At 37.0% G+C, this 16699-nt stretch overlaps 1 protein-coding gene across 1 annotated transcript in view; it reads right to left on the bottom strand.

Moving 5' to 3' along the window:
• ETNK1 (ethanolamine kinase 1) overlaps window positions 1-16699 on the bottom strand; it is a 32672-nt gene that overhangs the window by 7569 nt on the left and 8404 nt on the right. Inside the window, exons 2-7 of the mRNA XM_017804721.1 lie at window positions 13951-14210; window positions 13007-13147; window positions 11363-11505; window positions 5053-5136; window positions 3044-3204; window positions 561-634 (exon numbers count right to left, since the gene is read on the bottom strand). Of these exons, the coding sequence (XP_017660210.1) occupies window positions 561-634; window positions 3044-3204; window positions 5053-5136; window positions 11363-11505; window positions 13007-13147; window positions 13951-14210 (863 nt within the window). The remainder of the gene's footprint in view (window positions 1-560; window positions 635-3043; window positions 3205-5052; window positions 5137-11362; window positions 11506-13006; window positions 13148-13950; window positions 14211-16699) is intronic.

Here is a 16699-nt window from a genome sequence, read left to right as displayed (position 1 = left end):
AGATCATTTAAAAAATGCCAAAGACACATCTATCCACCTGAAACAGAACAACCCTGGCCAGCACCTCAGGAAACAGGACTTAACATGCATCAGTGTTAAAAAAACTCTTTAAAAAAAGTAGGTGTTTCTGGGATCAACACTCCATGCAATCAGTACAAAAGAGCTTGTTTACTACAAGAATCCCATTTCTTTGACTCCTGCAGTTGAAAATGTAGGTCTTTGATCTGACAGACAGCACACCTCACTGACCCACTCGGCTTTTAAGCCTTTGTCTCTTTAATAAAAAAGAGCACTCAATGTCCCAAAACATTATGTTCCTTGCCTTTTTATACCATGAGTTTTATTCCAGGGGCACAAACTAATTAGAGAACTTTCAGCAACAAAAAGCACAGACAGTTTTTACTATCCTGTTTTCTCTGAAAGATGTTATTGTATGACCACATGGATCAGGTCTGTCTCTCAGGTCTCAGTTTCTGATAGCTGGGGTGTTGGAGTAGATGGTCTTACAGATCCCTTCCAGCCCCCAGTATTTCGTGTTCATACATAGCAAGCACACTTACCCTAGAAAATCGAAGTCAATGGTGGAATATTTGGCTTGAATTAGAGCCCACAATCCCCAAAAGAAGTGGGAAGCCTGAAAGGAAAAAAATTTATCAGTGAAAAATTTACCACATTTCCAATCTAACATGCAGACATATTCTTACATTGAGACAGAAAGTTATCTACAAAAGAGCACTCAAAACACAAACTTTTTGTAAAGTTATTTGATATCTCTTTACCAAACAGATTGGTAAGCAGTATTTTAGAATAAAATACTGGCAATCAGAGTTACAAGTAAACCTATTGGACTCCTAACTCTCCATGTGTCATTTTCAAGAAAAATAACATTGCATTTATAAAATAGGTCACCTATTAAGCAGATTGTTGTACAGCTATATAAACCAACCTTAAAAATGCACAGAAATTCAACTGTCTTATCTACTATCTAATTAAATACATATTATTCCATAGTTATTAATATCTAGTACAAATATGAAATTCCTTTTGAATCTTTGAATACAGCCTTGGATCCCTATAACTACACACACTTTCACTGCTGACTTGGACAAAGATGATATGCAGTGCTGCATGAAAACCTTTAACCCATCAGCCTTTACACAAACTTTTCATTTGTTCCAAACTTACTTCCATGTTCACTTCCAGACTGAAACCATTAATGATTTGATCATTAATATACCCCAAATCAACATGTAATGGTCACGACAGTCTCCTTGTGAAAGATGTCTCTGGACCACCCAGGTTACAAAGCTACAGACTTCAAACTTCAGTGAATAACTGCTTACAGTAATTACCTAAATGGCTTCCCAAAGATTGCCTGTAACACTTGACCAGGAGTTTAGAAGGCACAAAAATGCACATGCACCCAAAAGCATCTTAACATGGTAACTAATATATGTCCACGTGATTCTTGTATCTCTAGTTCAGATAACTTTGCCAGAGTAGCAGTTCAGCATTAGCATTGTACATCAGCATCCATTAACTTTAGGTCACGTTTTCTCTTAACAAAGCTTCCCACACGAACTGACACAAGTGTCACACAGTATTTGAGCATCATGTGTGGTCTATAGGCAAGCCTTGAGCTGTTCTCTAAACACAACTCCATCCTCTTAAACTTTACTGTGACCATCATTTAAAACTGACAAAACAACGCTATATATTTTAAAACAGACCACCAGCCTACTTAACTGCAGCTCTAACTTTCCCAAATAAATGGGACGGCTGAGTTTAACAGTAACAACTGACATTTTAAAAGAATAGCACCAAACAAGCTGCTATTTTCAAAGACTTGTTTAATAATCATTTCCTTGTGAATTGTATTTCCTCACTGCAACCATTAGCTTTTGCCAGAAAACAGAGTATTACAGTAACAGAAATTACTGTAGGAAAGAGAACTAAAATAAGGCTAGAGTGGCTTCTTTGGACTTAGTCCTCCTACAAATAGTTTGCCATGTTATTCTTGAGGAGAAAACAAGAGGCAACTTTTGTTGTAACATTTCCAATCACATCTTCTAGGCAAGACAAGATCAGGGCTAGTTGAAAAACAAAAATGATGTGAACCTCTGAAGTATCTGTTAAGAAATCACACAAAGATAAAGCTTAGAAAAAGAGAAAGACAACTTCAAACTGCTTCTAACAGTATATATCCTCATGACATTCAAAGATTTAATTCCACACCTATGTGACTTTACTTGTTCTACTTCCATGAATTACATTTGATGTGGTTTGTTTTCCTGAAGGACAGGGCACCAAAGTCAGGTCAAAATTGAACAGGCTCCATCCTTTCAAAGGGAAAGAACAAGAGACTGAAGCTGCTACAGCCAAAGTCTGCAAAAGACAGACTGACAGAGAGGAAACAGCCTATAATGCACAGAGATACTGGAGGAGCAGGAAGCAGACTCATACAGACAGCCCTCTGTCTAGAACTTCTGAGGAACCAGGAGACTGACTCCCATGTGCACTTTGCTACAATTTAAACCACTAAAGGTGATAAAAAACAAATCTGAAAGCAACTCCCTTCTTGCCAAGACACTCAGGTAAGTAAATTTAAATCAGTACTGAAAGATTCTGGAGTGACCTAATTATCTGCAACAAATAAATAAAAATCAAAATATCCTGGTTTTACTCCAACAGAATTTTATCATCTTATTTTAAAAAGGCTTTTAAAGTTTGCCTTTATGAACTTGCTTTTCTGTCTTCTTACCACTACAAACAAAAGTTCAATACAGACCCACCAATAAGCTCTGGCCAACTCAAACTTGCCAAACCAATAAACAGTCAACAGAAATACTCACTAAAAGCTCATCTTCTCCTTTTCTGAATGCCCAGTGCTTCTTTCACTGGGAATATTCTACAGACAATTTTTAAACAGCAAGTGGAAGGAAACTTCTAACAGAAGCTTTTCTTTATGTGCCACAGCGCTCAGATTAAGAAACTTGGAATTACATTTGTCCATAGTGTGCCTAATCAAGTGTTTGTTACTTACCAGTGCAAACTGATTGACTTGGACATACAGAATTTCAACTTCTTTTTCACTGACTTCTGTGCCAAATCCTTTATACTCTTTGTAGGCCTCAAGGTAAGATCTCAGCCACTGTTCCTGTAATTTTCTGTTAGGATAAAGGCTGTAGTCTACCTCATTTACTCCTAGAAAAGAAAAAAAACACCTATTAGAACCTTCTGCAGCCTAAAAAGACCATTACATGTCCTAAGTACCTACCATTCTTTCTTGTGCACCTGTCTTCCTAGTGCCCAGTTGTGTGCACTCAGACATTCCAGAGTAAGGCTGTGATTTTTACAATATGAGATTCCCCTAAATATTCATTCAAGAAAGCTCTTAAATAATTAGAGATTACAATTCTCTATGTTTAAAAGTCCATTACTAGACTACTTTCCCCTTCCCATCCCAACACACAGGCACACATTGCTGTAGACAAACATCAGCATTTTTACTTTGACCTGACTTTATCACTTACGTATTGTCAAGAATTTCCCCCCCACACAAATCAGTGTGTTCAACATCTGATTTATGTTTTCAGCCACCTAGAGTCTACTTGTAGGCCAAGATTCAACAACTTGGGCTTTGAGAGAAGCTTCAAGAAAAAGTATTTGCAGTATGAAACAAAAGCTCTCAAATATATCAAATATTACATATTTTGTAGGAAAAGGCACTTGTATGCAACGACATCCCAAGCTGAGTCCAGATGCATATCCAGTTATCACTAACTAAGCTCATGTCTGAAGAAAATTTACTACAAATCTGTCTCTCTCCTCCTCAGGGTTTGGTGGAATTAGAAGTCTTATCTCTATAACCCCTTTTTATCCTGTTTTTCTTCCTATACTGGCGATGCTTAGTCACAGGCCATAGGGAGTCTGGCAGGAGACCCAAACGTGGATCACAGCTCACTCCCACTATTACTCCCCAGGGATTTGGGAATTCTCCTCAAGTCTTACACTATGAACAGTGCAATCCCCTTGCACCTAAACTCTTTTGTGTGTCAGATCTACTCAAATTTACCTTCAAAACATAATTAAGATTTTTACTGGATGGAGAGTAAAAGTGAAGCACAACCGTTCTTCATAGGTAAAAAAAAAAAAATATGTATCTGTGCATTCAATCTTCTTACCAATGTAAGACTTTGAGAAGTGCAAGACAGAAATCAAAAGCTCCCAATTATACTTTGTAACTTTGTATACTTTGTATACTTTTTAACTTGCTTTCCAAATGTTTAAATTACCAATTATACAACTTACGTTCCCAAGTACACATCCCAATTTTTTTTTTTAAGTTATCTAAACTTCACATTGTGAAACAACTGGTAGATTAATGCTCCTGATTTCACCACACTGTGCTTTCCATCTGCACTAATCATTATGTAAGTTTTCGCTGCTGTCCCATGCTCTAAAACACCACAGCACACTTGAGGTTATTTCTCCCTTATGGAGTAAATGGAATGGGCATTCACTGAGAAAATTTGAACTAGATAATAAATGAGTCTACAAACACCTTATTCCTTTATTCCTGAAATCCCACCTTTTTCCTATGACAGTCTTACCTTTACCTCTCATTTTAGAACAGGGCAAGTACTTAGCACACCCATTCAAACCAACAAAAAAACCAGACAAGCCTGCCTTTTGGCACTGTGGAACCACACACAGTATTCTCAATATATACCTATAGTGTGACATTCACAGTATTTCATTACAGTTGGCTGTCTCTGCTGTGTCACTTCACAGAAGGCCCCAGGGAAAGCTGTGGGTTCTGTATTTATCTAATTCTACCAGCACACAGGACATGACACTGCCATTTCTGGCTTAGCAGAGCTGCAAAGGAAAGGCATAACTGGCCTGCAAAATAAGACAACATATTCTGATACTGTGAGCTGACAGCTGTAAACATGCATTTAGACAAAGAGAATGTGCAAGAATGAGATAGTTGGGGGTTTTTTTATTCATAAAACCAGTCAAACTTTACCTCAGAAATCCAGTTCTTACCTGCAAATTCATTGAAGTGATTTCCAATGTCATAAGCCAGGTAGTTGTATCCAGAGTACTCATAGTCTATGAACTGCACATCACCTATGTGAGAGACAACAGCAACAACATCAGAGTTGAGATCAAGTGAAGTCACAGCCCTAATCCTTTGCTGTCCTTTGAAGATTTCAGGGAAAAACAAAACCAAACCAAACCATGCACTCGTCTTTCTTGTGCCCAGTTGTGTGCACTCAGACATTCCAGGGTAAGGCTGTGATTTTTACAATATGAGATTCCCCTAAATATTCATTCAAAAAAGCTCTTAAATAATTAGAGCTTAAAATTCTCTCTGTTTAAAATCTGAGCTTAAAATCTGAATAGGAGAATTTCAATTTTAACTTCTACCACATGAGGGCACCCCTTACCCTCGAAACAAGGAGTAGCACATTCTTTATTTAAATTTTATGTAGAAATAGCAGATCAATTTTTCCCTGACTTAAAAAAAAAAAACAAAACCAAAACAAAACAGTTTTGCTCATTCTCACACAAATGTGAAACCATAATGTACTAACACGTTGCAACAATGCTGATATTTCCTCTAACACATTGATATTTTCTGCTTCCTCTAACCACACTTATAAAGGAAGACTATTCTTAACTGTTCCTTTTTTTATCTGGCTTAAACTGGTCTCAAGAAACTGTCAGACAGTCCTCAAGTCCTTAAAACTATCAAACTATGTAGTATTACGTAAACAAGGTCTGACAAAACAGCAAAACACAGCCCCAAATGCTTCCAAATTACTTTTACCTGTAGTGTGACCCCAGAAAATGCTTCACTTAATTTCTACAGCACATAAAAGAGTCAAAATATTAGCAAGATAGAGTAAGTAAAACTAGAGCTCTTGTATTTTAATGGAAACCAGCAAAATGACTAAAAACATCAGAAAAGGAAGCAACTGGTAAACATAAGAACTTTGCACTAGAACATTAAAAAGTCTTGCATTTCTCAACTACTATGCTGAATAGGTAATTTTCACCCTTCTCCCTCTCTATACCCATTCTTTTGATGACTATCTGCAAATTTAATTAATAAAAACATTCCTTTCTTACAAAGAGCAATCCTCTTAACATGACATCAAACATCTTACAGATACCAATGCTGTCAGAACTCCAGGTAAAAAAAAAAAACTCAGGAACAATGTTAAAATTAAGTACATTACATACATATATTTCCTAGACTAAGGATTTTAAGTGCCTAAAATACTGCCTCCTTAAGATTTAGGAATATCATACATCTCAAATACAACAGTTTGACCAATATCCTGACCAAATTAGCACAGAAGAACTTTGTTAAAAGGGTTCCTTCGTATGCAGTTCGGCTTTACCGTATTTGAAATATTAACACATTAATGTTTTCCAGATGGACAAATACTTACAATACTGCCACAAATGAACTTCTGCCACTGCCTGACTGGCAAATTCATACATTTATTTGCTCTTCCCACCAGTTCTTTATTGCTGCTTTTCAAAAGACACACCTCTAAGTTACAAGCCAGTCAAAATACACAGCCCAACCCTGGTTAATATTCTGCTACACAACTGATCTCCTGAACCCCCAAAACATTTCATATTGTCTGTATTTATAGAGGGTTTTTACTTCCTTCTTGACATAAAATTCCAACACAGCAGGTAAAAGTCTGCTTGGAAAATATGGATGTAAATACTTTAAATTTTTTCATGTGCAGATTACACCTAGAACATACCCATGTGCTACGATGGATTTTTAATTAAATCCACGGTTAGTTAAAGCTAACACTTAAAAAAACTCACTTCCAGATAAAAAGAACATATCATACAACCAGAAATTTAATCTAGCAAGATAAAGCTGAAGCTGCTACTAGGCACGTGTCCTATGAGGAAGTGAATGTGAACAATGAGATAAGCTTTCAGTCAGTGCAACACAGCACGGTGCACGGCACCACAAGGCAGCAACAGTGGCATACCCAGTCTGAAGCAGATGAAGAAAATTTGGCAAACTCACATTTGATAAGACAAAAGTTCAAAAGTGAAAAAGTCTTGTATTTATACTGATCCCTTTCAGACTCATGCTACTGTGGAACTCAACCTTAAAGTTAATTTTTGCACAAAGGCTCAAAATAAAGATGCACAGTTCCTTCTGTGAAACTGAAAGAAAGCAAAAGCTTTTTAAGTTGGCTGCTTCATAAATGCACAACGCATACAATGTACCAGCTACCTTGTTTTAGAAGAAACAGAAGAAAGTTCTCATTAATTGCTTAAATAACCATAATACTAGAAGTTACTTTCAAGATTTACTGCAGCTCATAGGAGAAAGCCACTTCTCAAAAATACAGCTTACTTTAATGGTTTAGCAGGTAGCTTTTATTCTGAGGCTTCTAATAACTACTAAGAATTTGTGCATCCCAGTGATATCCCTGGGAGCAGGCAGACCAACAAGAGGCACTGCACTTAGACATGATTTAAAAATAAGCTCTACCATCTCTCTGGAGAAGCTACTGTTATCAACAGGAATAGATACACCAAGAGTCTTGAATACTGCAAGTTGAAACACGTTCCTTTCTTCCAGGGATCTCCTAGTGCAGACAACATGCAATGAACTCTACAAAAACCACAGACAAGATACAAAACGGAACATATGTTGTGTTCTATATCCCAGAAATCAAATTTTAAATAGATCAAGTGGTAATCAACAGATAGATCTCCTCAAGGTACTGACAGGTAGGAGCGTGATGACACCTCTCTTTCTAGTTGCTCTTCCCTTTTAACGGTCTAATAAGGGTAAGCACTTCCAGGGTGCAAGTCCTGGCTGTAGTTACCACAGCTGGATGATGTATCCCGAGTTCCATCCCATCCTGCTCATCAGGTGAGCCAGAGCCCCTAAAAGACAGCTTCAAAAACAATGATCTGTGCTACAGACATACTTGACAATTCGTAAACGGGTCATATACCCAAAAAGAATAATTTTAGCTATAAATACCCCGTAGAGCTCTGCAAAGCAAAACAAGTTTTTAGATCAAAACTAGAAGCCTTAAACGTACCTCAGTCTTCAGAAGCACTGAGCACCCACAGACTCCTACCAAAGATCATAGAAAACATTGGGTAGGCAGAGGGAAAAAACAGAACAAAACCAGCCATCTACCCACACACTTAACTTCCTGCCAGGTGATTTTCATATATTCAAAAAGAGCACATACAGATACAGACAAAAGAATTCTGATACATGGTCTTGTTGAATAGCAAGTATTTGAATACTCTTAAAACATCGAGTATTTTTCGAAACTCCCAAGTTACGTTAAAAAAAGAAACAAAAAAAAAAACAAAAAAAATTTAGGAGCATCAGAACACAAGGTCTATAAATAAGCACTACGAAGCATCAAGACTATTTTTAGTATTCTTGATGTCAAAATTGTAATTAAAAGCAATGTGAAGCTCCAAGCTATATCCTTCAAAGAGTAGACGACAGTGATAATTATAAGTTATGTAAAGTAACACTTGCAGACTTTCATATCCTGAGTGACTGAGAACAGACATTAACAAAACAGCAAGAGGCAGGATTCTCTCAGCCACAGCAGGAACAAATTCAAATCAGATGAGTGAAACTCCATTAAATGAAGTTAGCACTCAACATGCTATTCCAGTCTCATAAATAAAATGTAAGGACGGGAGACTGATTCCTCTTAAACGCAGTATGTGGCACAACTGATTTTTCTTTCAAGTCAGAAAACTTAAGGTGAAGTTAATGCAGAGGACAAGCCTAAAGCAAAGCCCTGGGACAAGCCATATTCTTTGTAACTGCATTAGACATGAGTCCTAATATCTGTTGATAGTCTGTAGCTTAAACACATACACACCCCCCATGATGGGCAAATTAAGCATTCACAAGCAAAATGATAAATGCAGCGTTGCTAAAACAAATAGTTTTTGTTCATGCCAGCTTCTGAAAAGCCAGACAATGCTACCAGCTTTGCATAAATTTTACTGAGGAGTAAAGAAAAAAAAAAAAGTAGTTAATACAGAAGTTCAGTTCTCTCTCTTAGGGTCACCAAGGTCTTTTGGATTCACGGAAGCCCTTCTAGATGGAAGAGTAAATTAATCAGAGTACAGCATCAGCAAAGCTGTTAACTACTTTCATACAGTTTGATGCCATTTATAGTGAAGCACATCTTTAATGATTCTATTTTGTGCTCTTGTAAAATTATTTGGATACCAATAAAAGGTTTTGCTCTGGTAAACAGAATTCAAGCAACCCAATACACATATTTCTCTGCAGTTAAAATGCAGCTTCCACTTTCTGCTCTGTAAAAAGTGCACTATATGAAACAGCTTTCAAATGACAAACATTGTTTCTAAAGATGGCACTGAGGTTTGGTTAATATGAAAATGGTACCTGCTGTACCCAGATTGCACAAGTTTTACAACAGTACATGTGCAACATTCAAACATAAGTTTAAAAATATATTTATTTCATATTTCCAAGTCTTCCCCCCACAGCTGTTTACAGCTTGCTTGAAGCCAAAGTAGTTTACATGCCTCCCTCCTCCCCACCTTGTCCCCAAACTCTAAACACTCACACACTTGTTACTGTAGGATTGCTCACAAGTGAGGCACTGCTGGCATTGTTTTTTCCTCCATTCTGTTTACAAAAAGAAAAGCATACAGCATTTGTTTTTCAATTAGGAACTTAAAGCCTATTGACCACGACAGCAAACCTTTTAAAGGAATTCCTCGGAATTTTGTCTTTTTTTGTTGTGTGGTTCTGCTACGAAAAGCAACTATAAAAATTACTTTTACCTCAACAAGTCTGTTCTGGAATGCTACAACTCAAGGTAGTTTCAGCAATAAAATAGCCCACACAGTAAAAATAGATTTATTTTTGGTACTACAGTATCACAACAATGTATGTAAGATCACAAGTCAATTTTTTTTGTACACCTCCCATGCTTTTCTCTCTCCTCATTTTAAGCAGAGCTATAACCTATCACTGAAACTAAGTAAAATCACTGAAGCTTGGTCCTGAATTCTCAGAATTTAAAATTTATGTTAATAGCATTGTAAAGGTATATATGTATATATATGTATATACCAATATAACTAAAATTACTAGCAACCCCCTTCAAAAGTGGTATTACTCGGGGGAAACTTGTATACAAATCACCTGAGGAATTCATTTCCTCAATTCACATGCACCCAATGCATATGATGCAGAAATGTGTTAAAAATACTTGGCCAGTTTTCATACTAGAACCAACTCCAGCTTCCTTTTATTGGTTTTTCTTTAGAACTTAAGGCAGATAAGTTTGATAGGTCAAAGACCAATAATAACTGATGGAGAAGGCTTCAGTTCCTTTCAGTTATTCACCTCAACACTTTGGGCTTACATACCAACAATCTTACCCGACTGGCACAAACAAATACACAGCTAGTAGAAGGAATATGTCACCCTCACTTCAAAAGAAAACATAATCTGATTAGTTGGTTGCCCTCAGCCAAGCTCAGCTATTTGAAAAGGGAGGAAAATTGTGCACTTTTACTGCACAATGGCCATTTCAGTGTGACAAGTTTGCCTTGTTTGTTTTAATATCTAATTAATTCACCTAGTAACTGAACCTCAAACCACTAAAATCAATAAACTGTGGGTTTAAAACAGAAGCTTTATACATTACAAATAACACGAATTATGAGTTAAACGTATTATAAGAGAACCAAAAAAGTAATTTATCTCTGCCAAGACGTGTACTGCCTACAACTGTTTAAATAAAGTATGTACTTATGAGAGACATTTAAGATGTCTATGTACCTACTGCAGAAAATAAATTGAGCTACTGAATGCAATATTAAATCTCACTAATATACTGCATTATGAAAGGGTATTCCCACAATCACAAACTGGAACAAAATACATATTACAGGAGACAATCTTCATGTTATTTTCTATACTTGCATGATTTTCTTTTCTTCCAAAAAGCCTTATGCAACCAGAGCAGAATTAAGATCAACAGTTACATATTTTGAAGCCTAGTCATACAGACAAGCTGGGGATTAACAAATTCATTAGTTCATTAAAGAAAAGCAAAAAACCACTGACTTTCTTCCTCTGTACAGTGATATACAGATCAGAATTAGACTAATTAAGCAACTTAAGTCTTTGCAGAGGTATCACTACCATTGCACTGGGTCTTAAAAGCTCAAACTGAGTTCACTTGAACAAGTCAGTAAAACAACACCACTGATGCAGCTCATACAATTACAGCACAAAGCCAACTCATTACTCACTGTTTAGTTCAAGTCCTACCTCGTTTCTTGTTGTAAATAATATTCTTACACAACAGGTCATTGTGACAGAGTACCACTGGTGATCCTAAATTTGACAGTCTTTCCTTCATCCAGGCCATCTCTTCCTGAAGAACTTGAGGACTTGGAATGTCACTTAAAAACCTTTTTATGTATAAGAAGATTGAGAGTTAATACTTAGTACTGTGTGTTCCATATCAAGCATCAAGCATTTTTCTTGTAAATAATGCAATGGACCTTCTCCCAAATCAGGGCAATCATTGCCTTAGCAATCAAATTTTGACAATTATTTCCCTCTGTCCTCCCCAGAAAAAAATTCTATGGAGATTATCTGTGCTATAAACATGATAGCAGTCCAAAAATCAGGAGTAAAACTTGAATACAGTCCTGCACATTTTAAAGGAGCAAAGATTAAGTGTGTTATTGCGGGAATTTCATTCACTTTTTGCTTATGTTACATTACTTCCTCCAAGAGGAATACACAACAGTAAGTACTAGGTACTACATATCTATACAGAGAAAATTAACTTTAATTTTCAGTCTAGTCTCAGTAAATATATTTAAGTAGCCATTTTATCTTTTAGATTTTCCATTAACTCCTCATGTTTTCTCAGTTTTCTTAAGAATTTTATGTTGTAAAAGAAAAGCAACTTAGCTAAAGCATTCTTGAATTACAATGCAGTAAGAAGGGCAGCTGGTATCACTGATTTCAAAGTTACATGAAGAATGCTTTTAAGCTGAAATCTGCTTCCTGAGTGATATGAAGTTCAACAGTGTGCAAACACTTTCAAATTAGTTTTAGCTTAAAAGTTGGATCTCCACTCTCTGAGAAACATTGTCTTCAGCCCAAGTTTTAGATTACAGCAAGAAATTTTATTTAGGTTAAATATTGCTGGTTTTGCCATTCCTCTCATCCCAATCTCCCAGTGACTGACAGCAGAACCCTTTGGAAATATTTTCCCTTTTTGTGAAGCTCCTAACACCCACAGTTTGATTTGCAACTCAACAACTATATTGAGATGCTAAAACTAAAACGTAATTAAACCCTTAGACCCAAGTTATACAACCGTTCATAGTACATGATAGTGAAAGTCTAGAGTGACTTGTGGATACCTTTTCCTCCAATGGAAAACACTTTGGGAGATCATCCTATCACCCAAACTAACCTTAAACTAGTTTTAGTGTTATGTCACCCAATTTTGGAACAGACTTATAAGCTGAACACACACAAAACAGATAAGAGATGGGGGTTAAAATGGACAAGCAGCAGTACTCCTGCAACTCCAGGAAACAGGTTTTAGTATTCATTCCAGAACACAGGTCTCAGTTTGAGACTGATGGTTCTCTTAAAGACTGTTGAGAAAAAACTACCTGAAGTAGGTAAGTTGATGTTGGTTCTTTAAAAAGAGCAAAGGAAACTACCACTGTTCAAGTATACAATCAGATGAAGAGCTATATGTATATAAACACAATGTACCAAATTAGTTAAAAACCTCTATCATATTTGACATATATACAGCTACTTCAATATACAAGATGCAACAAAACACAGAATTTTAGAAAGTTAAACCTTTTTCTTAAATATTCATCTACCCCTTAACCAGAAGGATTAAAAAGTCAGGAAAGAACACAGTGAAATACCCACCTTTTATTTACTTCCTCATCTGCAAATTCTGTGGGTATGAGAGAGAAGTATTTCCCCATCTTCAACCATAGATTAGATTTAGGGATCCACCCGTTGTGTGCATGAATAGTATGGATTTTAGCAAGTTGTCTAGCAATGAGTCTGAAAAACAGAAGTTAAATTAATGTTACAGTCAATGCATACCTGACAGACTACCATATTTTTCCCAACAATACAACAACAATATATTTAATTGAAAAATTCTGAAAAATGCAGCACAGGAATTCAAGAAGGGTGTAAATAAGAGCAACACAGCCATAGGGGAGCATCTTTCTAGATTCAAAAGGTCATTAGCAACACTACCTGTGGGAGGGGAAGGACTGGAATTCCATTACAACACACATACTTCTGTATTTACAATCTACTCTTACTTACCTTTAGAAGAATTGATTCAAATTAGCTGCCCTTGTTAGGCAAGTACACTTCAGTGCACACATGAAAAACTAAAACCTTAAGACATTGGCACTTTCTGTTCACTGTTAATAGCTTAAAAAATTATATCCCAATGGAAGACTCTTGGATCTATTCACAAAAGGAATGTATTGGAAACAGAGCTGAAAGTACTTGCACTAACAAAGTCCAGCCCCCTAAAACTTCACCATGTTAAATGACCTCTCTAATGGTAATGAACGTTTTAAATACTCACAATAAACATCTCTAATGAGTACACAGTGTTCTGTGGAGGCAGCAAGGATCTCTTGTTCAGCACTGAAATACTATAACTAAGAGCACAGTGAGCTGTCAAGAGTGTGAACATCGACTCAGTGCAGGCTTATAGAAATATTTATTTTTTGCCTGCTCATAAACTGTGCTTGAGATGCTTTAGGCCTGACAGAACTTCATAAACACATAACGAAATTCTGAAATTTAGAAAAAAAACCACAATAATAATTTAAAAAGCTTACCTGAAAATATCTGGATTGCACACATGCTCTGGATCCAGTGCTTCTCCCTGCATGAACTCGTAGCACAGGCCATTATTGAAAGTACAGTACAGTTGGGGTGCACAGCCATGGGCCTGCAACACACGGAAACTCTTCACTTCCTCATCTCGATCCACCAAGAGCTCGGTCTTATTTCCATAGATCCGAACTAGAACGACGTCATCTGTTATGTCACCAACGTAGCAGCCAATTAATTTATTGGTGATTCCATCAGTGAACAGCTGAAAAGTAAAAATAATGCATAAGCAACTTAGATCTGTGTTCTCAACGCGCAGGGGGAGCATGCTGGGTTACTCTTTAGTTCCTCAAACAGAAATGTTTACTAGATCAAGCACTAACAAGAGAAATCTTTAAGACAGAGGAATATTGTGAAAATTGCAGGGATTTTTATCAATAATACACAGAAACAGAAGAGGACAATCTGAAAACATGCTACAGTGAACTACAGAAATGCCACATGTAAATGGCAATGTTGTAAAATGAGTTTCCACATAACCACTCCAAAGGACCATGTCCAGAGAAGGGCAAGGAAGCTGAGGAAGGGTCTAGAGCACCAATCCTACGACAAGCACCCAAGGGAGCTGTTCAGTCGAGAGAAAAGGAGGCTCAGGGGGGACCTTATTACTCTCTACAACTACCTGGAAGGAGGTTGTAGTGAGATGGGAATCGGCCTCTTATCCCAGGTAACAAGCAGTAAGACAAGAAGAAATGGCCTCAAGTTGCACCAGGGGAGGTTTAGATTGGATATATTAGGAAAAATTTCTTCACCAAAAGGGTTCTTAAGCATTGAAATAGGCTGCCTGGGAAAGTGGTGGAATCACCATCCCTGGAAGCGTTCAGAAGGCCTGTGGATGTGGCACTTGGGGACATGGTTTAGTGTTGGACTTGGCAGTGCTGAGTTAATTGTTGATCTTAGAGGTCTTTTCCAACATGAATGATGCTACGAAACTGATGGTTTAAGATGGCTGAAATCAAAGCCCAACAAAGCACCAAGCCTAAACCAGTATTAAAACAGCCATCAATACAGGTAGCACAAAACCAAGACAAATTTGATGCACTTCAGAATTTCAGTATCTGCCAATCAGTGCACAACTAGTAAAAAAGATACTTCTGGAGTTCTCAACTAGTCCTTTTAAAAAACAAAATTCAGGTAAGAAATAGTTCAAGTTCAGTGTTTCTCACCTTCCCACCAGCCTTCAGGTTTTACTGATTGCAAACAATTCCTGAAGTCACTTTGGCTCCACTACAATTTTGAGAATCCAAGAATTCAATTCTTGAAATTCAAGACCTTAGCCTTAAATACCATTCCAAATTTAAAAGCTGCTGACAAGACCCACTATCTTCCCATTTTACTTCATAATGGGTATGCACCATTTAAAAGGTTTAAAGATCATTTTAAGTCCTTAGCATTGGGATGTACACAAATGCAATTTATTTAAAGTCCTGCACTTTACTAGACTTTGACCAGTTTTGTCACAGATGCCTGAACATACTGAAGACAAAGCAAGTGACTTGCTACAAAAATAAGAGCAATATTTGAGCATTATGTTTACATCTAATGACAACCTACTCACTGCCTTTCAAATAATGATGGAGGTATGGAAACTTCACATTCCCAGATAGGGAAAGGAGGAGGTGGACCAAAAAAAAATCTCCCACTCTTTAACTGCCACTTCTTTCACATTTGATGATAACACCTAAAATAGTCATTAGACAGGCTGAACTCCTGCAGAGGCTGCCTGGCAATCAGACTAGATCCTGAGCTACTGACTGGGCTCCTTGTATCCCATTACATGTAGTCAGGCCTTTGACATCACTCAATGCCTGCAAGGGTAACACAGCAGTTCTTCATCTCCTCCCACAATCTGGGACAGAAGAAAACAGATGTTGGCTACTCTTTGCACTCTGTCAACTCGGCCTGAATGGTTAAGGACTTGCTAGATGAGCACTAACCATATTATCTTCAGCTGTTAAGCAACTGACTGAATGACAATATTCTCACAACACCAGAAGCAAGAACACCAATGCTTTCATACCTTCTCAAAGTCACATGCAGTCTTCAGTAGTAAAGAATTTTAAGTCAAGGTTCTCACAGCAACTGTAATTTATACTGAAGTCATCTCTCTTCTACTCTGTTGCCCTCAAAACCCTAATTAAAACTTAATTCAGAAAGAATAAACTCTCCCACAAAACACAAAACAGCCATTCAGGACCACACAGTAAAACATGCACAGCAAGAATTAGCTTCAACTTGGTTAAAATACACAGCTAGACAGAAACATTTTCCCTTTGTCCAGCAAGTTTTAACATCTTTCTTTAGGGAGTGCTTTCATCATTAATTCTCACTTAGTTGTCACTTCTGGTATATGCCAAGAGACAACTATTAGAACTTTTTCAAACTATGCAGGTCCATGAAGCTACAAGCAGCTTTAATTTTAAGGCAACAGCAACACCATGTTTGGGTTTTTTTAATTCTTAATTGTAATTAAAAAAAATGAAACCAGTTAATCAGCATTGGAATACTAAGTATTTGATGACAACAGGTTGAATTCTTTATTTCCTGATGTCCATCAAGGCATCCTCCAACATGGCTTCTCCCTCAACCCCTAAGTGAGGTCCAGAACAAAAACACAGACAAATGCAGTGACCTGCTGCATTTCTCAGGGGTTTAGGGAAATCAAACATAAGGAACAATTGTTTTTGAATTACT

The sequence above is a fragment of the Lepidothrix coronata genome, unplaced genomic scaffold, assembly GCF_001604755.1.
Source record: "Lepidothrix coronata isolate B3197 unplaced genomic scaffold, Lepidothrix_coronata-1.0 Scaffold10, whole genome shotgun sequence".
Taxonomy (NCBI): Eukaryota; Metazoa; Chordata; class Aves; order Passeriformes; family Pipridae; genus Lepidothrix; species Lepidothrix coronata.
The sequence above is the reverse complement of the archived record's forward strand: the minus strand, read 5'-3'. Positions and strand labels throughout refer to the sequence as shown.